This window comes from Spermophilus citellus (genome assembly GCF_964194105.1).
Source record: "Spermophilus citellus genome assembly, chromosome: 10".
Lineage (NCBI taxonomy): Eukaryota > Metazoa > Chordata > Mammalia > Rodentia > Sciuridae > Spermophilus > Spermophilus citellus.
Genome location: NC_138197.1, coordinates 1,754,148 through 1,779,839, shown reverse-complemented (window position 1 = coordinate 1,779,839; position 25,692 = coordinate 1,754,148). Strand labels below are relative to the sequence as shown.

At 56.2% G+C, this 25,692-nt stretch overlaps 1 protein-coding gene across 1 annotated transcript; it reads left to right on the top strand.

Moving 5' to 3' along the window:
- Positions 1–25,692, top strand: LOC308658386 (polyglutamylase complex subunit TTLL1-like). The gene is given in 11 exon segments (XM_081310976.1): positions 1–988; positions 4,322–4,438; positions 8,959–9,130; positions 9,132–9,168; positions 9,710–9,890; positions 12,975–13,109; positions 13,354–13,462; positions 16,285–16,428; positions 19,587–19,673; positions 22,283–22,446; positions 25,417–25,692. Coding segments are annotated over 10 exon segments (1,272 nt in total). The 5' UTR covers positions 1–988; positions 4,322–4,325; the 3' UTR covers positions 25,547–25,692.

Here is a 25,692-nt window from a genome sequence, read left to right as displayed (position 1 = left end):
TACTCTTCTAAGGAAAAGGACTTCGTATTTCTAAGTGGGGAAGGAGCCAACCTCCTGCAGTGTGGTGACGGCTGGTGGCTTCATTTGTCTGTTCTGCAGGAAGTTTCTGAACCCTTTACTGTGCCTGGCCTTGTCTGGGTGCTGATGTGCAGAGATGCCCTACAGGGGTCTGACTGGGGAGGGACATGTAACTAAAGTCACCATGGATATGGGGGTGGGGGACAGAGACGATGCAGCCCCTATTTCACTTTTTACTCTCTTGCTGTAGTCTGTGCTGATGCTGTAACAAAATACCTGAGACCAGATAATTTATAAAAAATAGAAGTTTAGGGCTGGGGGTGTATCAGTGGTAAAGCATATGCTTAGCATGCACAGGGCCTGGGTTCCAGCCCCAGTACCCAGAAAACACATTTGTTTGGCTTAGGATTCTGGGTCAGGATCAGGACATCTGGCCAGGACTGTGTGTCGTGTCATAACGTGGCGGAGGGCTTCACATGGCGAGAAGGCAAACTTGCTGGCTCCAGTCTCTTCTTGTAAAGCCACTGATGCCATCTTGGGAACTGTACCCTGGCGACCTCACATGTTCCTATTTACGTCCAAGACCCCTCCTACAGATAGCATATGGATTGGGGGTCAGGTTCCAACGCAGGCTCCTGAGGGGACCTCCCGGCCACAGTGGTTCCAGCTCCTTCCTCTGCCCTCGGCCGCCAGGCCCTGATGGTCTGCCGGCAGCGTCTCTGGGCCACCTTGACCCCGGCGAGGAGGCCGGAGCGGCTCCTGGTGCTCACTCGGTGAACGGGACCCGTGCCCTGGACGTCCCCTGGCTGGTGGGGCTTTGCTTTGTTCATAACTTGCTTGGCCGTCCGGGCTTCCGTGCCGCCGCTGCTGGACGTTTTACCCAGGGTCAACTCTGTTCCAGGTGAAGCCAGCGGCCAGAGTCAGTGAAGCCGAGAAGCTGGGTGACCCAGTGGCTCCTGAGGGACCTATGGTAGGTGTGGCCTGACCTGTTCCCTGCAGGGACTGTCCACCTGGTGGGGCAGGGACGGGAGGGGTGGGGCCCTGGGGCTGAGGCAGCCCTGGCCTGGGGGCTCCGCTTCCTGTTGAGCAAAGTGAGGCTGGGAACTCCCCCTTGTGGGTTTGGGGACCGTGACCTGCCCAGGCTGTCAGGTGCGAGACCGTGACCGGAGGAAGGCCGTCCGTGAGACTTTGTTTTGGGTGTTTTTAGTATTTCTTGGTTGTCAGTGGACCTTTATTTTACTTATTTATATGTGGTGCTGAGAATGGAACCCCAGCCTCACACGGGCTAGGGAAGTGCGAGGGGAAGTGAGCTACAACTCCAGCCCGAGACTTTGGTTTTGTACCGGGAATCTAACCTAGGGCCACTTTGCTCCTGAGCTGCGTTTCCAGTCTTGCTAAACTGCTGAGGCTGGCCTCCAACTTTCCATCCTCTTGTCCCAGCCTCCCAAGTTGCTGGGATCACACATGTGCACCTCGTGCCTGACAGAGACTGGGTTTCAGTCCTGCCCTGTGACTGAGGCGGGGGTACTGACGGCCTGGGTGTGATAGGGCTGGGGAGTGAGTCCCATAGTCAGAGGATTCGCCAGGGGTTCAGGGCTGTGGGGCAGACTTCAAATAGTGAAGTGTAGAATTTCCTCGGTCACTGGCATTGACATGTCCCTGAGGCGCAGGGACAGGCCACAGCTGGCAGGGATTTGGCTCTTATGGCGCTCTGCCGTCTTCAGCGCAGTGACTGCCTACACTCTTTGTGTATCATGACCAAACACCAGTGGTGGCCGTCCATAGGGCACCTTGCTCTGCAGAAAGCAGCAACTGGCCATCAGCATCACCTTGCCGGAGGCCACATGCGTGGAGGGCCACAGTGGGCCGTGTGAAGGGCAGGGTCGTCCTGGGTCTGAATCAGGCCCCCGCGGCTCCCTGGGTCTGGTTCCCCTGCAGGCTTCTAACCTCTGGCCTTCAGCCTCCTGTGCTGACCATCTAGAGGGGGTTTGTTTGTTTGCAGAGCTAAGGATTGGACCCAGGCCTGGAGCATGGTAGGCAAGCGTTCTACCACTGAGCCACGTCCCCAGCCATTTTTATTATTGTTTTGAGACAGGGGCTCGCTAAATCGCTGAGGCTGGCCTGGAACTTGTGAACCTTCTGCCTCGGCCTCCCAAATTGCTGGGATGATAGCCACTGTACCCAGCTGATATTGAGTATCTCTCGAGTGCCTTCCTCGTGCCAGGTATTGTTCTTGGTGCTTTTGTAGGTTCATTTATTCAGCTCTTGCTATAGCCTCAGGACGTGGGTAGATACTGTTCTTTTTTTTTAACTACATTCTTTTTTTTTTAAAGAGAGAGAGAGAGAGGAGAGAGAGAGAGAGAAAAAAAAAATTAATATTTATTTTTTAGTTCTCGACGGACACAACATCTTTGTTGGTATGTGGTGCTGAGGATCGAACCCGGGCCGCACGCATGCCAGGCGAGTGCGCTACCGCTTGACCCACATCCCCAGCCCCGATACTGTTCTTATCCATTTTACAAATGAGGAAATAAAAGTTCAGAGAGGTTAAGTCATATGCTCAGGGTCACACAGCCAGTGAGTGGTGGGGCTGGGCCTCACATCCCAGCTGCACAGTCCAGAATCCCACCACAGTGCCCCCTCCCTGACCCTACCATCCTGGCCAGAGGATGGGCAGCCATTGTGTCAGTGCCCATCTCTTCTGCCCCATCGTCACTTGGCCTGGAGTGGAGCAGGTGCTGCTCATGAAGCCTGGCGGCTCCTGGAGGCCTGACTTGCCTGCTCTGCACTAGTCCTCTTCACATGAAGCCCTATGTGCAGGTGCAGAGAGCAGGCTTCTCTGGGGAGCTGGTGGGAGCCTGGCACTCCGTGCAGCTCGAGCGCGTCAAGTCACTTTTTGAAGGAGGAAGCTGAGGCCTGGAGCCATCAGAGGCCTCGCTCAGCCGCACGGTGAAGCTGATGGCCAGTCAGTCTGTCTGAACTGAGTCCCTGTCGTGAGCCAGGCATGGAGCGGGCCCGAGCGGTGTTGAGGAGAGTCAGCTCCTGACCTGCAGGGGGCAGCAGTCGCAGAACAGATCTGCGGGGTGCTGGCGGGGAGGCTCTACAGAGGGAGTGACCCATCAGTGCTGGCAGATGAGTGGGAGGGGGCAGCTGGGCAGGGGGCAAGGGGACGAGAGAGTGGGCAGAGAAGACCAGTGTGGCAGCTGGGCACGGTAGCTGCAGCAACTCAGGAGGCGGAGGCAGGAATATTTGACTTAGCAAGATCCTGTTTCAAAATCAAAATGAAAAAGGGCTGGGGAACCAGGCACGGAGGTGCACCCCTGCAATCCCAGGGCTCAGGAGGCCGAGGCAGGAGGATCGTGAGTTCAGACAGCCTCAGCAAAAGTAAGGCCCTAAGCCACTCAGTGAGACCCTAACCACTCAGTGAGACCTTAAGCAGCTCAGTGAGACCCTTCTCTAAATAAAATATGAAACAGGCTGGGGACATGGCTCGGTGGTCCACTGTCCCTGAGTTCAATCCCCAGTCCCCCCCTCAATACAACAAGGAGAAAGGGCTGGGGACGTGGCTCAGTGGTAAAGCACTGGGTTCAGCCCCCAGTACTGCCTGCCCCCCCTTCCAAAACTGAAAACAAAACAAAAACCCTAAAAGCAAAGTCAAGAAATCAGCGTGACAAGGACAGGGAGGGGAAGGACAGTGGCCCAGATGTACCTGGAGGAGCAGGTAAGAGCCTGGGGTCTGTGTTTCAAGTACACTGGAGGCCACTGGTCATTTGCTCGGAGTGGGGTGGTCAGATACCCCGGAAGGTCACTGCGGTTGTTGAGGGTGACTGGAGGGGGCAGGGCCTTGGGGGGAGATTGGTACTGGGTGGGCGCCCTCCACTCCCCTCAGGAGTCAGCTCGCGGTGCCCTCCTGAGGCCAGTCTCCCCCGCCTGGGCAGGGCTGCCCTCCTCCTGCCCGCCAGCCCCTCGCGCCTCTGCTTTGGTTCTTGTTTGGGTGCCGTTGGTGATGGGGTCACCATTACCGCCCACCAGGCCAGGGCCCCGCCTCCTGTGCTGGCCTCAGGACTCAGGGCTTCTCGGACAGCATCCCTGCCGCTCACCTAGATGGCAGAAGTCCCCTTTCCCTGCTGTGACACCAGAATGTCCCCAGACATTGCCTGGGGCGGGATTGCCCTTGGCTAGAGACCACTGCGGGCAGAGGCACTGGGGTGGGGCAGGAGCTGCCTTGGGTGTTGGAGGAGCCTCTGCTCTGAAGGAGGTTGCTGGCCAAGGTTCAGAGCCCTGATGACTTGGTCTCTTCCAGGATTATGGCAGGAAAAGTGAAATGGGTCACTGATATCGAGAAGTCGGTGCTGATCAATAACTTCGAGAAGAGAGGATGGGTCCAAGTGACCGAGAATGAGGACTGGAACTTTTACTGGTGAGTACAGCCAGCTGGATTTGGGGTCTCTGGAGTCTGCCTCTGAGGTGACTCCCTCCTGCCCGGCAGAGAGTGGCCCTGGGAAGGACTGTGTTTCCAGAGCCTCGGCCCGAGCACAGGGCGGGGGCGGGGGGGGGGTTGGGAGTGGGGGCAGGTGTTCAGCATCTGGGCGGGGAGGAGGAGCCCAGCTCCCACCTCACCACACGGACTGGCCACAGTTGGTGCCCAGGACGGGGCGGGTGCCTTGGAGGAGGTTGGTCCCTCCTTGGCCTCCCTCTGGTGCCCTGCAGGGCTCGAGCTGGGTCATCAGCCCTGGCAGACCACAGTGGAGCAGGATTCCGCTAGGAGAAGAGAAGCCACGTGTGGGCGTTGGCTCCAGTGGCCAGGGTCCTGTAGATGTCCCTCCCTGCTTGTTGAATAGGTCCCATGTCCTCCTCCACCCTCCTTCCTCTTGTTCCTCCTGTGGTGGCCACGGTGGGGGCCTGGTCTGCTCCTCCCTCAGGGTTGACCATCATCTCTGAATGGGCCTCCTGACCAGGGGTCAGCCTCCACCCTCTGACAGCGTCACTCACCAGAATGCAAACCAGGTCACGCACTCTGCCCTCCCGGTCACCTGCAGCTGCCCAGAGCAGTGCAGTGATTCTCGGAGGAGTGGGCCCGGGTGGGCGAGCAGGGGTCTCACCCCACACCTGTCCCCGCCTCAGACTCGCTGGCCCAGTGCTGACGTGAGAGATGGTCCTCCCTCCCTCAGCCACTGTCCTTCTCCCCACTGCCCCAGCTCCTCACTGTCCCCCTGCCATGACCTTGCTCACCCGCGCTGTGCCCCCCCACCCCCGTGCACACGTGTGCGCACACACACCTGGCGAACCTCAGCCCATCGTTCACAGCTGCCCATCCAGACTCTGGAACCCGATTCTCCCTCTGTTCATACCTCACTCCGCCTCTCTGTGTGTGGCCACCCTCTGTGTATGGCCGGTGGCCAGAGCTTGGTGTCTCTTCAGATCCGGTTGTTGGAGGTTTCAGAGTCTCTGTAAAATAGGGGCTTGGGGTGGTCTGGCCTGAGGTGGGCGCTCATGAGCAAGTCCACGCGCTGCCCCTGAGCCCGCCTTTGCCTCTCCGAGGCTCACAGTTTGCCTAATCTGGTGGCAGGACCGCGGGTGTCCTGGGATTGGTGTCCCCACCTGTGCCCTCTTTACATGGTTCTGTTCTGAGACCCTTTAGAGAGCGAGGATCCTGCCTGGCTGTGCCAGAGTCCCCAGAGGCGGGCAGGGGCCTGGGCTCCGAGCGGGCCCGTGGTCAGCTTCCGTATCCAGAGTCAGTGAGTGATGACTGGGCATTGCCGGTTACCTGGTTACCTGCACGACCAGTCACAGCCAGATTTCGTCCAGGAATGTGGAGTGCCGACTGGGGAGCGCTCCTGGGGTGCTTCGGCACCTGGGTTCACTCTGCCAGGTAAAGTGCAGAACCGTCTGCCCCGTGGACCCTCAGGTTCCGCCTCTGCAGACTCAACTAACCCTGGGTCAAAATATTTGGAAAAGAAAATTGCAGCAGTACCAAACATTCACTTTTTCTTCTTGTAATTATTCCCTAAATGATAGAGTATAACTGTGTACACGGCGTTGCCTTCGCATGAGCATTGGAAGTGATCTAGAGGTGATTTAAAGTGGGGGGTGCAAAGGCCCTGTGCAAACATAGCACCCTTTTTTCTGAGGGACCTGAGCTCCCTCGTAAGTCTTGGAACAGCTCCCTGCAGATGCCGAGGGGCAGCTCTAATCCTCCAGAGCCTTGTTTAATAGGTGCTCCGAAAGGAAAGACTGAGTTGGACAGTGACTTGTAACTTTCCGTTCCAAGTGTGTTGCCCTGGGCCACCCAGCGCTCTCTGAATTCACCCGCGGCTCTCACCGGGTCATGGGTGCTCGAGTGCCTCCTTCTCCAGGTGGAATAGAAACATTCCGCTGGGGTCTCCCTACGCTGCCCAGGCTGGCCCCCAACTCCTGCGCTCACGTCAGCCTTCCGCATCAGCGCTGGGCTAGTAGACCACAGGTGTGATGCCACCTCGGGCTTCCAGCTGTTCCTAGCACGGGAGGCACAAGAGAGGCCCAGCCCGAGACGCAGGGGGGAGCTGCAGCCATTGGTTTAACTTTATCTTTTATAAAATTTTTTAGTTGTAGATGAGCACACAGTGTCTTTATCTATTTTTGTGTGGTGCCTCACACATGCGAGGCAAGCGCTCTGCCCCTGAGTCCCAGCCCAGCCCTCACTTGACCTTTACTCCTGGGTGCTAACAGCAGGTTCGGAGTCGGTCAGGGTCACAGTGGAACCACTCCGTTCAACAGCGTGGGAAAGGTCCAGTACTTCAGCTGAGTGGTTATGGCTCAGGTGCTAAACCAACAGTTATAATGCGGTTTGGAAGCTTCTGTAACGATCAGTAAGACGAGCGTAGTAAGGACTGTCACTGGGGCTGGGAGGACAGCCCGTGTGCCTGCGGAAAGCTGCTGGGTGACCTCAGTCCGAGTGCTCAGCCGGGCCCTGTCCTGGTTCCTAACTAAGAGGCCAGTGGAATGGCCCTTGGCCTAAGTCACTTTGGGTGAAAGGCACCGCGGTGGCTGGGCCCCAGGGAGCTGCTGGCCGCACACTTGGAGGGGTGCGGGGCCCAGCTGTGATCTTGAAGACTGGCCAGTGAAGGGAACAGGTCGCGCAGGATTTCCTCTGCTGAATGAGCTGCTCTTAGAGTACCTGCTGTGGATGAGGGGATCTTGCAGAACTGTTGCTGCTGGTAACGACGGAGCAGGGGGAGGTAGAGGACGGCCACGGGAAGAGAACACGGGAAGAGAACTGTGGTTTCTCATCGTAGTCTTTATGTTCAGCTGATAATATTTTCGACATATTGGATTAAATAAGATGTATGAGGACAGTTTTTTCTCACCTGTTTTATCTGGGGAGGTAGTGGGGATTGAACTCAGGGGCACTCAACCACTGAGCCATGTCCCAGCCCCCTTTTTTTTAAAACATTTTTTTTTAAAGAGAGAGAATTTTTAATATTTATTTTTTAGTTCTCGGCGGACACAACATCTTTGTTGGTATGTGGTGCTGAGGATCAAACCCGGGCCGCAAGCATGCCAGGCGAGCATGCTACCGCTTGAGCCACATCCCCAGCCCTGTCCCAGCCCTTTTTGTATTTTATTTAGAGACAGGGTCTTGCTGAGTTGCTTAGCGCCTCACTAAGTTGCTGAGGCTGGCTTTGAACTTGTGGTCCTCCTGCCTCAGCCTCCTGAGCCGCGGGGATCACAGGCATGGCCACTGTGCCCAGCTCTTGTAACATTTTTTAAAACTTGCCTGTTAGTTTAGATGTGCAGGAGACAGAGCCAGGGCCTTGTGCATGCAGACGACCCCTGAGCTACACCCCCAGCCCCCACCTTACCAGAGGATTCGTGGTTCCACACGTGGCTCATTCCATGTCTGCTGGACAGTGGGGACAGTGCTGGCCGGTGGGGCTTGCCCATCACTGACATCCCAGAAGGAGACCCCAAGCCGCACGTTTCTGCTGACCGTGTACATGCCACGTGGGAGGCAGCCCGGCCAAAAGATCTGCTCATCAGCCCTCGAGGCTGGCTGGCAGTTCCTAGGAGGTCAGGAGCAGGGGACATGTGAATGAGGAGCCTGGGTGAATCCCGCAGGACAAGGACCGATGTCCTCGACAAAGGAGTTGCATGGAAGAGAAAGAGAAAGAAGGAGGAGAGAGGACAAGGACTAGAAGAGAAGTAAGAGCCCAGGCTGGTGGCCAGGCCGTGTCCCAGTCACTTGGGAGGCTGAGGCAGGAGGACCACAAGTTCAAGGCCAGCATGGGCAACTTAGTGAGGCTCTGTGTCAAAAAAAAAAAAAGGCAGGGGGTGGGTTGTTGCTCTATGGTGGAGCCTGGCACGTGCAAGGCCTTGGGTTCATCCCCAGCACCATAGGGATGGTGATAAAATGTGAAGCATCTCTTTCTACCATCGCCCCTTCCTCTGTGAGCCTTCCAAGAGTATGATGTGCTAACTCAGGGCCCTCAGATAACCCTGTGATTTCATTTTTTAATTTTTGGTAGTGGGGATTAAACTGGTGGTGCTTAGAGATAGGGTCTCCCTGAGCTGCTTAGGGCTTCACTAAGTTGCTGAGGCTGGTTTTGAACTTGTGATCCTCCTGCCTCAGCCTCCTGAGCTGCGGGGATTACAGGTGTGTGTCACTGTGCCTGACCAACCCCTGTGATTTCGCCTGTAAAGGTCAATGATCTTTCTGAATTGGGGTGCAGATCTGTGTGAGTGAGGTTCCCAAGAGTCTGAAAGGGTTCAAACTGCACTTGTTGGCAATGTTGTCACTGTTCAGTGAACATTTATTAGGCTCCTACCTCGGCAGAATCAAAGCAGCTCCTGCCTCACAGTCAGGTCCCGTCCAGTGCCGACACTGGGGCACAAGGGGTGGCGGCCAGGGCTCCGCAGGGCTGTGGGGGACTGGCGGCCTTAGCCCTCTGAGCTCTGTTTCAGGATGAACGTGCAGACCATCCGGAATGTGTTCAGCGTGGAGACCGGGTACCGGCTCTCGGACGACCAGATCGTCAACCACTTCCCCAACCACTATGAGCTCACCCGCAAGGATCTGATGGTGAAGAACATCAAGAGATACCGGAAGGATTTGGAGAAGGACGGGAGCCCCCTGGGCTGAGAAGGACGAGAACGGGAAATACCTCTACCTGGGTGGGCACCTTCCGCTGGCTGCTGGTTGTCAGTAGCTGAGTTTCTCATCGGGAGGGACCCTGAGTTGGGGGTGCTGGCTCAACTGGGAGAAGGTGTAGGTGCAGGTCTGTGGCTCCTCTGTCCCCTCGGTGTCTGGTGGGTGGGTTGGGCCACGGATGGCTGGAGGGTGTGCTCGGTGCCCATGCACAGGAGACACCTGCCTACCTGCTAGGGTGGGCCCCCGCTCCTCCAGCCACAGGAGGACGCTGTGTCCCTGCCCCACCTGGTGATGGAGGCGGCTGCGGGATGGTCAACTGTCCCTTTGCATCCCGGGCCGCGGTTTCCTCATCTGCCGAGTGGGGGTGCGAGCTGTAAAGTCGGGACACTCGGGGCCCAGTGAGGGGAACTGGGCCTGCACAGGACTCCAGTGGCCGAGTCCTCGTCGTGTGAGGCCCCGGTGGTGGGGACCAGGTGGGGACGGGGGATGACAAGTGCTAGAGGCAATGGCTTCCCGTTTCGGGCCCGTGGGCTGCCACTCACGGCACTGGGCTTCCCCTTCCAGACTTTGTGCCAGTCACCTTCATGCTGCCCGCGGACTACAAGCTGTTCGTGGAGGAGTTCCGGAAGAGCCCGTCCAGCACCTGGATCATGAAGCCTTGCGGCAAAGCCCAGGGCAAGGGCATCTTCCTCATCAACAAGCTCTCGCAGATCAAGAAGTGGTCCCGGGACAGCAAGACATCCACGTGCGTGCACGGCGCCCCATCGCGGGCTGGGTTCTAGTTAGCACTGGCATCCTCAGTCCCTGGGCCGCGAGCGGGCTGACCCTTGCCTGCTTTCCAGCTGGGTGTCACTTGTGGTGTGGTGACTTAGCAGGGCCTGTGGCTGTGATAGTGTCAACCAGACTCTCCCTGGGGTGACTGGTCCCAGGCTGGTGGGAGGCCTGCCGGGGCACAGGAGCCAGGCGTCGAGGCTGGCGCCTCAGACCTTGGGTTTGAATCCCACTCTCGCTAGCTGAATGTTTTTTGCTATTTTCTCGTTTGGTTTGGTTTGGTGCTTAGAGTCGAACTCAGGGTGCACCACCGCGGAGCCACATCCCCAGCCCTTTTTATTTTTTATTTTGAGACAAGATCTCCCTAAATTGCTGAGACTTGCCTCAAACTTGGGGTCCTCCCACCTCTGCCTCCTGGGGCATGGGATTGCAGGTGTGCCACTGTGCCCAGCAGTGCCTGCTTCTGTACCTAGTTTAAACTCGGGGCTCTAATGACACCACTGCCTTGGGAGTGGGATGAGTCACCGGTGGAGCCTGGGGCAGTGCAGCAAGTGCGTGGAGCCAGAGGCTGGCAGGGTTCTCATGTGCTGGTTGTAGGTCAAGTCCAGATTCTTCCTGGGTTGCTGGCTCCTCTCTGCCCTTGGGGTGTCCTCAGTGGCTCTCAAGTGCCCGGGGCCCCTGGAGCAAGGCCTGGTGTGATCCTTTCCCAGTGGGGTGGTATCTGACGTATCAAGAGATCCCAGGGAAGTTGGGGGGGACTCGTGTGTAGTGCACTTAAATCTGAGGGCACCTTTCTGTTCCCCAGGCCGGCTCCTCAGGGGCTCCCAGGGGCTGTGCTGCAGTCCTCCCACTGTCTCCCTGAGTCCTGTCACCCTAGTGTCTCCTGATGAACCAGGGTCTCTCTTTGGGAGGCAGGGGCTTGTGACCAACTGAATGTACCTTTGCTCTTTGCTGACAAGATTTCAGCCGGGGGCTGGGGATGTGGCTCAAGCGGTAGCACGCTCGCCTGGCATGCGTGCGGCCCGGGTTCGATCCTCAGCACCACATACCAACAAAGATGTTGTGTCCGCCGAGAACTAAAAATAAATATTAAAAAAAAAAAAAAAAAGATTTCAGCCGGGCGCAGTGGCACACCCGTGTTATCCCAGAGGCTCAGAAGGCCAAGGCAGGAGGATCTCAAATTCAAAGCCAGCCTCAGCCATGGCGAGGCTCTAAGCAACTCAGTGAGACCCTGTCTCTAAATACATACAAAATAGGGCTGGGATGTGGCTCAGTGGTCGAGTGCCCCTGAGTTCAATCCCTGGTACCAGGAAAAACAAAAAACAAAGAATTTAGTACTTTCAAAGCAGTTTTGGACTCACTGCTAAGCTGAGCAGAAGACGGGGCTGGGTGGTGGCTCAGGGGTAAAGCACTTGCCTCGCACCTGTGGGGCCCTGGGTTCGGTCCTCAGCACCACATAAATAAATAAAATAAAGGTATTGTGTCAACTACAATGAGACAATTTAAAAAAACAGCTGAACAGAAGATTCAGCTTTCCATCCCCCCCTCCCCCAGCCCTGGGTGCTCAGCCGCTCCTGCCCCTTCCCCCAGCCTCTGGCAGCCTCTGGTCTTTGTGCTGTCCCCTTGCCTTTTCCCTAGTGCCACCTAGGAGGAATCCCGCCACATCTAGCTTTTCACCTCGGCTTCAGTTGTGAGCAACGTGCATTAAGCTTTCTCATAAGTGCATAATAGGCATCTACGTCTTCTCCTGGCTTGATTCTTTCTTTGTCCCACTGATTAATATCCCGTTATCTGCATGGACCACAGATTATTTATCCCTCACTTGCTGAAGGACATCTTGGTTGCTTCCTGGTCTGGGGAAGTTATGAACAAGCTGCCGTAAAGGTCCAGGGTCCAAACACATGTTTGCAAGGACATGTATTCTCAGCTCCTCTGGGGAGACGCCCAGGGGTCTGATTGGTAGACCTGTGGCAGAGTGTGTTTAGTTTCTTTATTTTTTTTAAGAGAGAGTGAGAGAGGGGAGAGAGAGAGAGAGAGAGAGAGAGAGAATTTTTAATATTTATTTTTTAGTTCTTGGTGGACACAACATCTTTGTTGGTATGTGGTGCTGAGGATCGAACCCGGGCCGCACGCGTGCCAGGCGAGCGCGCTACCGCTTGAGCCACATCCCCAGCCCTGTTTAGTTTCTTTAGAAAGTTCCTGATGAGCTGAATATGGTGGCACACCTAGCAATTGCAATCCTAGCAATTCAGGAGGCTGATGGAGGAGGATCACAAAGTCAAGGCCAGCCTCAGCAACTCAGCAAGACTCTATCAAAATAAAAAAAAGCGCCGGAGATGGAGCTCAGTGCTAGAGCACCCTGGGTTCAATCCCCAGTGCCAAAGCACAGCCTCCAAACCGTCTTCCAAAGCGGCTGCCCCACTTTGCACTGCCAGCCGTGAGTCCTGACCTGTTGTTCCGTGTCCTGGTGGGCACTTGGTGTGACCCTTCACAGGTGGTTTAACATGCCCTCCTGAGGTGGAGCGTCTCTTCCTGTGCGTAGTCGCCACTATGTGCCTATCTTTGCTGAGAGACCTTTAAGGTCTTGATCCATCTCTAAATGTTGGTATTATTGTTGGTTTTTAGCATTCTTTGTATTTGGAGATAACTGTCCTTTGTCAGATATGTCTTTTGAGCATATTTCCTCCCAGTTTGTGCTTGTCTTTATATTTTCTTTTTTAAATTATTTATTTTTTAGCTGTAGTTGAACACAGTATCTTTAGTTTATGCATTTATTTTTATGTGGTGCTGAGGATCGAACCCAGGGCCTCACACGTGCTAGGCGAGTGCTCTACTGCTGAGCCACAACCCCAGCCCATCTTTATATTTTCTTGATGGTGTGTTTTACAGAAATTTTGTTTTCCAGGACTGGGGATTAAACTCGGGGCTTTAGCTAAACAAATGCTTTACCACTGAGCTGTTTCTAGCCCAGAAATTTCTAAGTCTAATGAGGCTGGGTCCATCAGTTCACTCTTTGATGGGTCGTGCCAATACCGTCTTTTACCTTCTCGGTGTGCAGGTTCGTGTCTCAGTCCACCAAGGAGGCCTATGTGATCTCGCTGTACATCAGCAACCCCTTGCTCATCGGCGGGAGGAAGTTTGACCTGTGCCTGTACGTTCTGGTGTCCACCTACCGCCCGCTGCGCTGTTACATGTAAGAGCTGGGCCTTTCCTCTTGCTGGTGTGCATCTTAGCCTGACTCGGCCTCCTGCTTAGCACCACGGTGAGGCGAGGGATTTAGTAAAACAGTGGGTGCTCAGGTGGGTGCTGGGAAAATAAGAGCCACTGGCCTCGATGCCACTGTGAGTCCCACAAACAAGAGGGCAGCTCCTTTAAACGTTAAAGCAAAAGACATTCCTTTTAGTCCTCAGAGTCTGAGTCAGTTGAACTCCCCCCAGGTATAAGCTGGGGTTTTGCCGGTTTTGCACTGTGAAGTACACCCCGAGCACCAGCGAGCTGGACAACATGTTCGTCCACCTCACCAACGTGGCCATCCAGAAGCACGGGGTGAGTGTCCTTCTGCTCCTGCTGTGTAGGCTGCTTTCCTGTGTCCGCAGGAGAGGACAGGTGGCCCAGGGGTGGTGTGGAGGGTGCATCCTGGCCCGAGGCCCTGGCGCCAGGGGATGGGGGCCAAGTGGTTGCTTGGGGGAAGACAAGAGGGGGAGGCTCTGGGAGAGAGGAGGCCACAGGTGCAGGTCCCCCTTTCTAGTTCTGTGACCTTGGACAAGCACGTTCAACCTTAAGCCTTACTTAGTTTGTCCAACAATAAAAGGAAATAATAGTATTAAGGGGCTCCTTCTGCTACGATGAGGTCGGCGCGTCTCGTATATCTGTCTGACGTTGGAATATAGGTTAGAAAATGCATCAAAATAAGGAGAGGAAGTCGGACGCGGTGACACTCGCCTGTCATCCCAGCAGATCAGGAGGCTGAGGCAGGAGGATCGCAAGTTCAAAGCCAGCCTCAGCAATGGCGAGGCACTAAGCAACTCAGTGAGACTCTAAATAAAATACAAAATAGAGATGGGGATGTGGCTCAGTGGTCGAGTGCCCCTGGGTTCAGTCCCTGATACAAAAAATAAAAAGTAAAATAAGGGGAGGAGGGGTTGGGGTGGTGACTCAGTAGTAGAGCACTCGCCTAGAGGCACTGGGTTCAATCCTTAGCACCACATAAAAATAAAATAAAGGTATTGTGTCCACCTACAACTTAAAAAAAATTTTACATATTTCTTAAAAATAAGGGAGGAGTGGGGAGTGAAATCAAACTCCATGCCTGCATGATCTTGTCAAAATGCATCCAGCTACTGTGTATAATGTTGCTCTAATAAAAATCCAGTCCCCAGGGCTGGGGATGTGGCTCAAGCGGTAGCGCGCTCGCCTGGCATGCGTGCGGCCTGGGTTCAATCCTCAGCACCACATACCAACAAAGATGTTGTGTCCGCTGAGAACTAAAAAATAAATATTAAAAAAAATTTTTCTCTCTCTCTCCTCTCTCACTCTCTCTTAAAAAAAAAAAAAAAAAGCTAGTCCCCGTCGTCCCAGTGACTCAGAAGGCTGAAGGAGGAGGCTTTCGAGTTTGAGGCCAGTTTTAGCAATACAGAAAGATCCCCAGCAACTTAGCGAAATCCCATCTCAAAATTAAAATAATAATAGAAAGGGCTGTAGCTGTAGCTCAGGGGTAAGGCACCCCTGGGTTCAATCCCCAGTGCCACACACAAAAAAAGCCACACTCCACCTCGCCCGCTGAGCATCATGGCTCTGCGCCCTCCTGTGAGGCTGGTGGGGTTGGTTTCACAGTTCTCAACCTCTTGCTTTGAAAATGAAATCCCAGGCTCATTACCTCCTGATGCCTTTGTGTCACCAGTGTAAGAGGGAAGCCTCTGGCTGTGGGACGAGGATCAGCCACTGGTCCCCAAAGCCAGTCCTAGGGAGGAGCCGTGGTGAGGTCAGGGAGGGAGCTTTGTTGTGGGTGTGGCTACACCAGGAAGAACAGAGAGGTCTTGTGCCTGGGCTCTGTCTCCAGGGGCTGGTCGAGGGCAAGGGGAGCTAGGCTTGGGGTCTGCAGAGCTGGCACAGCAGGCCGTCCTGCTCCATCGGCTCAGGATCCACCGTAAGAGCTTCGTGGGCACCGACAAGGTCACTGGTGCTTGGGGGTGGGGCTTCTAGTCCTCCTCGTGAGGTGTTTATGGGTCAGACCTGCGTCCCTGGAATCCAGGTGACCACAGAAGAGATGACTCAGGGGGCCAGGTGGAGCCGGGGGCACAGTGGGGTCAGCTAGTCAGTGACGGAACCCCTTCAAATGCCAGTGGTATGGAGAGAACGGATTGGCAGGGATGCGGGGACAGGAGGAGTGCTGAGCCGGCTTCAGGAACCCTGGGGCCTGCTCCACCCCAGCCCAGGATGAAAGCTTGGGCACATGGCAGCCGCTCTGAGTCCATCACCCTGCTCATGAATCGAGGCCGCATTGGTGACATCGAAGGCTTGTTAGAGAATTACATGTGCGGAGTTTTTTTCTTTTTTTAGTTGTAGATAGACACAATGCCTTTATTTTTATTTATTTTTATGTGGTGCTAAGGATGGAACCCAGGGCCTTATGCGTGTGAGGCAGGTGCTCTGCCACTGAGCTACACCCCCAGCCCTGCTAACTTGTTTGTTTTTTTATTTTGAGACAGGGCCTTGCTAAGTGATGTTGGCCCCGAATTTGCAGTCCTCCTGCCTCGGCCTCCCACGTCACTAGGATCACAGGCATGTGCCGTGCGCCCGGCCACGCATGGTGTTTTTGAGTGTAGGGCCTAGCACACATGTGTCTTGGCCTGGCTTTTCCAGGTGAAAGACTGAGGCAGAGATCTGCGGGCAGAAGGTGTGGGGCTCATCCTCAGGAGCAGCACGTGAAGCAGGGAGGTGGGCAAGGCCAGGACACGGCGAGGGGAGCCGACCCAGCTGCAGCAGAGGCGCCAGCTGGCACCAGGTGGCACTGTGGAGCTGGGTGCCCACCTAACTGTGCAGGAGCAGGGAGAGGGCCCACGCTGGCATCCACCAGGCCCTGCCAGGCATGACCTTGGATGAAGCAGCTTCCTGGAGGGTCTCTGCTGCAGCAGGAGTGCCCTGGTCTTGAAGGGGGCCTGGGTGGCCCTCCACAACATGGGCTGTGAGGTCAGTTATGAGAATACTGTAGCGCTGGGCTTTAGGAGGCTCGGAGCTCTGCCAGGCAGGGAACCCATCTGCCCACACCCAGAAGGCACTGAAATGACCTTGGAGGGACAAGAGAGAAGGTGGCTGGGTTCCTCAGGTGCATTGCTGGAAGGTGCCCTGTCCCCGTTTTCTGTCACTAGGAGGACTACAACCATATCCACGGGGGCAAGTGGACCGTGAGCAACCTGCGGCTGTACCTGGAGAGCACCCGTGGCAAAGAGGTGACCAGCAAGCTGTTTGACGAGATCCACTGGATCATCGTGCAGTCCCTGAAGGCTGTGGCGGTGAGTGCCAGGTTCAGGGGCCAGGTGGGCACCGGGATGAAGGCTCTCAGGAGCTGGCAGTGCTCACCACCGGGCTGCTCTTGTTGTTTTGCTAAAAATACCCCCGTGTTCACGTCCTCACTGTCTGCCAGTCAGCCAGAGGCAGAGGTGGCTTCAGGAAGGCAAAGGCCCCCTCAGGGCGTCGCTGCTCAGTGAGCTGGGTCCAGCTTCCCACGTGTGGCCACAGGCCCTGCATCCTCTGCGGCAGCCCAGGTGCCCCGACACCATCATCGGCTCTCCCTGTGCCCACTGGCTCCAGGTGAATGTTTCTGTGGGAAGCGAGTGATGGAGGTGGACCCTCCTGTCTGGCTCCAGTCTCCGCTGCTCCATGAACATTTAGAGCTGACCTGCTCCTCCTCCGCTCCTCTGTTTGCTGCTTGTGTTGCTCTGAAGCCGGCGTGCACCTGCCCTGAGGGGGGAGAGGAAGAGTGCTTAGAGCCCCTCGTGCTGGCCCTCACGTTCGGGGCTTCACAGATGGTATCTCTGAGGTGTCTGATCACCCCGACTTGACACACGAGAAAATGGGGGCTCAAGCCCTAGAGCTAGGAAGCGGAGGGCCTGGCATTGGCTCAAGGCCCAGCAGTCCTCTACCTCACCAGTGAGGGTCGGGAGGCACCAGCCCACGTCCGAGGCCCTCACCGGAGACGGGGTCCCTCCACCTGGTCTCATGGTCTTGCTGCTGAGCTGGCCTCTGACGGGCCCTCCCCTACTCAGGTGTGGGACCAAGGACATGTAGCCATGGAATGTTGTTGGAGGGTGCCAGCCACATCCTAGTCTTTTTTTTTCTTTTTTTAGAGAGAGAGAGAGAATTTTAATATTTATTTTTTAGTTTTCGGTGGACACAACATCTTTGTTGGTATGTGGTGCTGAGGATCGAACCCAGGCTGCACGCATGCCAGGCGAGCGCGCTACTGCTTGAACCACATCCCCAGCCCCTCACATCCTAGTCTTTTAAGAAAGGTACTTTATAAATCTTCAGAAGTGGGGCTGGGGTTGTGGCTCGCGTATTCTGTCCACTTACAACTAAAAAACATATTAAAGAAAAATCTTCAGAAGCTTAAGAAATGAAGTTGAAGAGCCAAAGAACCACAGCCAGACTGCAGCACCGGGCCCCCAGACCGAGGGCCTGGAGGAGCCCTGCGCCAGCGCCGGTGTGTGAAGTCGCTGCGCTCAGTGGCTTGGGCTGAGCATGCGACGCATCTGCAACCCTCCAGTGGAGACCCCGGTGGAGACCTTGGTGGAGACCTCCATGGAGACCCCCAGGGAGACCTCCTGGAGTGTGGGCCGCCCCCCCTCCTGCCTGTGCGGCTGGAAAGGCACGTCACAGAAGTCACCTGAAGAAGGCCTGAGACAGGAAAATGTGACCCGAGGCCTTTCCAGGTCTAGAGTGATGTACTTCCTGCTCTCCAAGGAGCTCTGAGCGCTGTGCGGTTGATCGCGGGCTTCATCATTGGTTTGTGTTGACAATTCGGAGGAGAAAGACCCAGGAGCTGGGTCATTGCTGGCACTCGTCTTGGGGACCCAGTTCCACACCTTCCTGCTGCATTGACAGAAGCCTGTCCCTCTGGCTCGGTGGCAGGTCGTGAGGGGGTGCCAGCTCAGCTGTGCTTTAAGCCTCATACCTGCCTATTCTGAGTCTGAGACTTACATAGTGAGCTGAGCCAGACACCAGTGTCACAGGGCTTGTGAACAGTGCCCCGAGGTCAGCTTACTGACCCAGAGGAGTTAGGTGCTATTATTTATTTTTAATATGTATTTTTCAATTGTAGTTGGATACAGTACCTTTATTTTATTTATTTGTTTTTATGTGGTGCTGAGGATCGAACCCAGGACCTCGCACATGCTAGGTGAGTGCTCTACCGTTGAGCCACAACCCCAGCCAAGGTGCCATTATTTGTCTATTTATTTTCCCCTGGTGCCAGCAACTGAACTCAGGGTGGTTCTACCACTGAGCCACACCCCGGCCTTTTTTTGTTTTTGGTTTGGGGACATGGTCTTGTTGAGTTGCTGAGGCTGGCCTTGGCTTTAGGGTCCTCCCGCCTTAGCTCTGAGTGGCTGGGATTACAGGAATAATCCGGGGTGTGTCCTGGGCAAGCCGCCCTCTCAGTTGCTTCCAGCCACTGCAGACCCCCCTGGAGTGGTGGGGCTTTGGGGAAAGCTGGCTCGTTGACCAAGAAAGACTGCTGATGTCAGGCTTTCAGTGGTGACGTGATTCCACCAGGATCCACCCACTGCCGCTCAGCTTCCCTCCCTCAGTGAATGAGGAGGGGTCCCAGGCTGGGTCCCCTGAGACTTTCCACTGAAATCAAGGGTTTTGTTTAAGCAGAGCCACTTGCCACCAAGGGATGAAAAGGCCTCACCAGCTTGTCTCTGGGGTTCACTGGTGGGGTGCACAAGAATCCCCGAAGGGCGTGTGAAACTACTGACCCTGGGCCACTCCTGGTGGGTGGTGTCCAGGGGGAGGACCCAGGAATTTGCACAGTGAGCAAGGAGCTGGGTTGGTTTGTTTTGTTTGTACTTTAATCACTGAGCACCCCCCCCCTTTTAAAGTGTCTTAAGGCCTTGCTAAGTTGCTGCTTCTGGTCTTGAATTTGTGATCCTCCTGTCTCAGCCTCCCAATTTGCTGGGATTCCAGGCGTGCGCCACGCCCAGCTGGGTTGTTTCTAACATTCTTGGAGTAGTTTAGGTGAGGGATGTGGAAGTGGAATGGGACTGATTGTCACAAGGACCCTGAGAAACTGTAAGCGAGTGGACTGACTCATCACTGGAAGCAGAGCTTCGTAGTGGGACACTCAGGTGGCACAGGGCTGGGAGGAAGTGGAAGTCTCTGGTGGCCAGCGTGTGTCTGTGCAGGCTGCGTGGGCCTTCTCCCCAGTGCCCAGGCGGACTTGTGTGGCTCAGGACAGTCTCACACTGGCGGACATTCAGGGCTGACCGTGGGGAGCCTCTGGCCAGCAGGATGTGGAGACAGTTATTGCTTCCCTGATCCCTGTTGGGTGGAGGCAGGTTCTATCTCTAAGCCCTGGGGAACAAAGGGAGGAACCTGGTCACAGGAAGCCAGGACTGTGGGAGGCCTGAGGTGTGACACCAGCTGGGTAACTGCTGTCTCTTCCCCGCAGCCGGTGATGAACAATGACAAGCACTGCTTCGAGTGCTACGGCTACGACATCATCATCGATGACAAGCTGAAGCCCTGGCTGATCGAGGTAACTGCGGGGGATTGGGACGCCTGCACTGGGCTCGCCTCTGCAGCCCGCCCTCAGGCTGCCCAGCATGCACCCAGCGGCCCGGCCAGCGTTCTCCAGGCTGGGCAGGAGGACTGGGACAGAGGCTCGGGTTGGGCAGCCAGGAGTGCACCCCGGGAACCTTCTCTCCCCTGAGCCCCATCTGGGAGTGCGGTGGGGCTGGGGTCCCTCTCCAGATGAGCACGGAGCTTTTTGACCAGGACCCTCAAGCCTCGGGAGCTTCAAGGCTGTTGGTGCTCCAGCAGCCCTGCACCCTTGAGTCCTCATGGGGGCCGCTCCTCTCCAGGGAGGGGGCTGCTCCTCTCCAGGGAGGGGGCTCCAAACCTCAAAGTGCTCTGTCAGCAGGAGTCTGCTGTCCAGAAGTCAGGGAAGCTCTGGCTCTTCCTGGGCCTGTAGGAAGGCAGTTTGGAAGTGGGTTGATCTGTCTATTCCCAGGAGTAGGGAGGACTCTTGGTGGCTGTGCCAGGGGCGCAGGGGTACGTGTGCCCTGCTGTGCAGAGGGCCCTTTCCTGGTGATAGGCCACGCTGCACAGCAGGCCTGAGCTTCCTGCTCACCTTGCCCAGGTGCTGCAGGTGAGCCAAAGCCGGCTCTGAGCGCGCTGTGGGAGCGAAAGCGTCCCGCTCTGCGGGTTCTTGTCTCCTCACTAGGCTCCTGTGGAGGTGGAGCTCAGGCCGAGGCCCAGTGGCCCTTCAGGCCAGGAAGCCCTGGGTCCTCCTGAGTTGTAGGGCGGGGCTGAGGGTTAGGAAAGTCAGAGAGCCCCCCAGCGGCTGCTGGAAGAGCCCAGATTCCTGCGCACAGGCTGGCTGTGTTCCAGGGTTTTCCAGGGACCTCACTTGCTCTGCTGCCAAAGCGCTATGTGTGTTGGGGGGGGGGGTAGGTGTATAACGTGTGCTTTTTTCCTGCATCTTAAACGGAGTATCTTGAATGGGAGCCAAGCTTTCCTTGATGAGCTAGGATCCTAAATGTAGCCATTTTTTCCTGTTTCATATGTATGTGTGGCACTGGGATTTGAACCCAGGGGTGCTCTACCATTGAGCCACACCCCCAGCCCTTTTTAATTTCTTTTTCTTTTTTCTTTTTTCTTTGAGACAGAGAGTTTCCCAGGCTGGCCTCAAGCTTACGACTCTCCTGCCTCAGACTCCCTTGTTGCTGGAATTATAGGCATGTACCACCATATCCAGCTGGACCATTATTTATTTCTTTTCTTTTAAAAATTATTGATTGATTGATTAATTGATTTTTTTAATATTTTTTTTTTTTTAGTTCTTGGCAGACACAATATCTTTGTTTGTATGTGGTGCTGAGGATTGAACCCGGGCCGCACGCATGCCAGGCGAGCGCGCTACTGCTTGAGCCATATCCCCAGCCCATGATTTTTATTATTTATTTGTACTAGGAATTGAAGCCAGGGGCACTCAACCACTGAGCCACATCTCCAGCCCTTTTTTAATTATATTTTATTTAGAGTCAGGGTCTTGCTAGGTTGCTTAGGGCCTTGCTTTTCCTGAGGCTGACTTTGGACTCGAGATCCTCCTGCCTCAGCCTCAAGAGCTGCTGGGATTACAGGCGTGTGCCACCGCGCCCAGCTTATTTTTAATTTTTTTTTAATTGGGGACTGAACCCAGGGGCACTTAAAACACTGTGCCACATCCTCAGTCCTATTTATTTTTGGAGACAGTGTCTTACTGGGACTGTGGTTGTGGCTCAGAGGTAGAGCACTTAGCTGGTATGTGAGACAGGGTCTTACTAAGTTGCTCAGGGCCTCACTAAGTTGCTGAGGCTGCTTTGAACTTTTGATCCTCCTGCCTCAGCCTCCTGAGCCACTGGGATTACAGGCATGCACCTCTGTCCCCTGCGTTCAGTGGTAATTTTAAAGGCAGCTAAGATCCTAGGATTCCTGATAGTGTCTACAGTAGACCCCCTGCCAGCCGCACAGGTCCTGTGCCCCTCCAGCCTGTGACCTCTCTGACTGGGAGAAACCTGACTCATCACAGGTCTGCTGCCTCTGTCCCCCAGGGCCTGGGGGCTAACCATTTCACCTGTGGGGTTTGGGGCTTGCCTCAGTGCTCAGAGGCTTTGGGGGACCCACTCCTGTGTGTCAGCAGGTCCCCACTTGAGTCAGAGTGCTGCTTCCTGGTGAGGAGTGGCTCTTTTATAAAAAAGGAAGGCCTTTCCTTTACCTCAAACCCCATGCTGCTGTGTGTCAGGGTCCTCTGGGCCACTGACCTGGTTCTGGGTGGCTTTTGGTACTTAGGACATAGCAGAGTGTGATTTGAGGTGACATAAAGTTATATTTATGCTGACCCCAGGGTTTTAAGGGTGTGATAGCTGATTTGAGGATTCTAATCCTAATCGTGTTTTTCAATATCAGTTCTGTTTTATCTAACAGCTAATAAAATTAGATCACAAAATGTTCCCCGTACAAGACGGGAACATTAAATAATGTTAGTAAAGCGTCATAAAGTCATATTCAGTCATGACGGCCACCTAAACCGGGTGGCAGCCATGTCCTCTCCCGCGGGCCTGGAGGAGCGAGGGCACGGTGCAGACTGTGGTTTTCCTCTCTTAGGTAAACGCGTCCCCGTCCCTCACCTCCAGCACTGCCAACGATCGGATCCTCAAGTACAACCTCATTAACGGCACCCTCAACATCACCGTCCCCAACGGCGAAATCCCAGACTGCAAATGGAACAAGTCCCCTCCAAAGGAAGTTCTTGGGAATTACGAAATTCTGTAAGTCGCATGTGGCCCTGCAGTTGCCCCGTGAGGCGTGCCAAGGCCCCGCATGGGTGTTGGGGGCAGAGTGTCTCATCCATGATGCTGCGGCAGGGCTCACAGCAGAGCAGGAAAGCGAGGCCGTTCGTTCCGCTCAGGCACTGGGGGGGTCTGGGACAGCTGGGAGCCCAGTGGACCTGGCACTGGGCGCCCCCTCAGGGCTGTGTGACGCCGAGGAGCTCCTGTCCGTGGGCACCTCGTAAACTGGAGCAAGAGCCTGTCCTGCGGCTGGAGGGAGCTGCCTCTCGTGGCCGACCTCCGAGGGCTCACCGCGTGCTCCACACGCTCCTTCCCGCACACTTCCAGCCCCTGAGGAGAGGAGTCCCACTGAAGTGTGGTCCCCTCATGCTGTGACATGAAAAGATGGACCCGACACTGCATGGAGGTGGCTGAGGATGGATGGAGAGTCTAGAAGCACAGCAGAAGTTTGGGGAGGGGTCAGACTGGGCCCTGGCCAGGGCCGCTTTGGATTGGCAGCGTGGGAACCAAGGGTGGTGTGAGGTGACAGATGTCAGCTGCAGGGCCCCCCCACGGGCTCAGATCTGTGGCTCTGCAGTGGGGCTGTAGGGTAGGGACAATGTGAGGGAGGTCTGCCAGGAGCACCAGGGCCTAGGGGTCCCCCTTCAGTCCTGCTCAGTGTGGCAGGGAGGCTGGTGGGTTGGGAACACATGGGTGGGCTCTGTGCCCTTCCAGCCTGTGACCTCCTCGAGGGGATGGGCCAGCTGTTCCATGTCCAGGCCGAGGAGCAGAGGTAAGGCCCCTGCTTTTAGTTGTAGAGAAGAAGATGGTCACCCGTCTGTTGAGCCACCCTCTTCCCCCGGCTATGAGGTGGCACAGGCTCCCGTGGAGGCAGTCCTAGCTCCTGCCCCGGACCTGCAGGTGTCCATTATGGCCCGGCTGCTGAGCAGGGCCGTGCAGAGTGGAAAGAAGGGCTCTGTGGCAAGAGGGGCTTCTATCCTCAAAGCCCGCCCTTCCCCGCGCCAGGCCCTGTGCTGCGTGTTGCCAGTGCTCACGGCCACCTTCAGTGTGAAGAGCGGAGGCTGGCAGCATAGGTTCACATGCCAGGGTCACACTGGGCCTGCCCAGAAACAGGTGTTCTTGCTGCCCCCAGATTGTCCCCTGGCCTGGCACCACAACGCCAGCCTTTTGCATCTGCCCCCCAGAGTCTGTCTGAGCCGCCAGCTCTGGTTCCACAGCCTTTAAAAACACCCCTCGCACCACACACACACACACACACAAATACTATTTAGAACCCAGACAGTAGCCAGGTGCGGCAGCGCACACCTGAAATCCCCATGACTTGTGACAGGGAAGGCTGAGGTAGGGAGATCGCAAGTTCAAGGCCAGCCTCAGCAATCGAGCAGACCCTGCCTCAACCAAAACATAAAAAGTAGCTCAGGGGCAGGGTGCAGGATCCTGGACTCCATCCTGTACCGCAGAACAGACAAACAAACAACAATGGTAACTGTTCTGTCAAAACCCAGAAGAGAGGCTTTTGAATAGGAAGGGCCATAGACACCGCCTGGCTCTGTCTGGGTTCCGTTTGCTCCCCAGGTGCCACAGCACTGGGAGGACAGCGCCTGGTCCCAGCCGCTCGCCAGCCAGGTCCTCAGTTGCTGTGGTTTTCCGGCTGCGTGGCACAGGCTTCCGTCCTCATGGGCTGAGTGTGGCCATGTCCCCTCCCTCAGCAGTTCTGCCCACCCCCCTTGCCAGGTGCTAGGGGGGCCAGGAGACACAGGAAGCATCACTGCAGCCCTCAGTCAGTGATGCAGACGCCCAGCAAGCCATAGGGTGGTAGCCTGTGGATGGGGTGTCTGGGGCCGTAGCAATCTCCAGGGACAGGGGCGCTGGCCCTGTGCAGAGCGGCTCCCTTACCAGGCTGGGAGGAGAGGAGCACCGGGTGGGGTGTCCTGCTGTCCCTCCCCAGGGCAGAGTGGGCCCTGTGGAGTCTGCCATGTGGGGAGCAGGGGTGCCCGGGCCTCTCCCTCCCTGCACATCCGCCCTGTCTGCCACCAGGAGCACGGTGCAGGTGTCCTTCCACCCAAGGGTTTCTGAGATGGACCCCTGCACCCGCGGATTCTGGTTCTGGGAATGACCCTGAGGCAGAAGCACACCCTTGGCCAGGAGCCCGCAGAACGCAGCCTGCAGCAGGCCGGCCCCCTTGGCCCTTTTTGGGTGGTGCAGAGTCCGCAGATGACCGAGGGTCTGTGGGCAGGATGCACTTAACCACGAGTGGAGGCAGGAGGAAGCTCTGCGTTAGGGATACGGAGTCCTGGGTGTCACCCCAGCTCTGCCACGGCCTGGGTCTGAGCTAGAGGGTGGTGGGCAGTCATGGGAGGGGTGGGCAGCATCTCTCCACCTGAGGGACCTTGGAGGACCCCACTGCAGCAGAAGGGCAGGGACTTGCTCTGATGCCGTTTGGCTGGCACAGGGCACCCAGGCTCCGTCCAGCTCCTACAGATGCCAGACACTTTCCCGCCCACTCAGCCGCTCGCCCTGGCACCGCCCGTGCTGGTTAGCATTGGAGACCAGGTGGCAAGGACCTGGAGGGGCATCATAGGTCCTGCGGGAGGTGTGCGTCTGATCTGGTCCCCTCCTGTCAGCCTCTGCCCTACCAGGGGTGCTGGGCAGAGGGTTTGGAGACGCGGGGCCTCCCATCACTGCACGGGGCTAACCTTGGTGTCTCATTTGTGTTCATGGCCAGCATCTGTCTGGGAACCTGTTAAAATGTCCACTGCAGGGTGGGACAGGGCCCTGTCCTCAGTAGCAGTTGAACCGTGTGGTCCTCGAGGCTGTGGGCCGCTAAAGCTGCCTGTGGGCAGAGGGGCTGGAGCTGGGCGAGGTGAGACTGGGGCCAGGGGTCAGGCCTGCTGCTTCCCGGTGACATGTGTAGAGCCCCCTGTGATCCTGGAGATGGTCTGTTTCCAGGTACGACGAGGAGCTGGCCCAGGGCGACGGGGCCGACCGGGAGCTCAGAAGTCGACCGGGGCAGCCCCTGGGGCCCAGGGCAGGCCGCACAAGAGACTCAGGACGATCCGTACTCTCCACCTGGAAGTGACCACCAGCAAGAAGGAAGCCCCGCTGGGCCTTGTCAAGACGACCCCCTTCCCAGACCCCACTGAAGGCCTAAGACCTATTTTGGAATTTCCTCTTTTCTAGATCCTCTTTCCTGAGCCCTGTAAATAAAAAAGCACTTATTTGGAA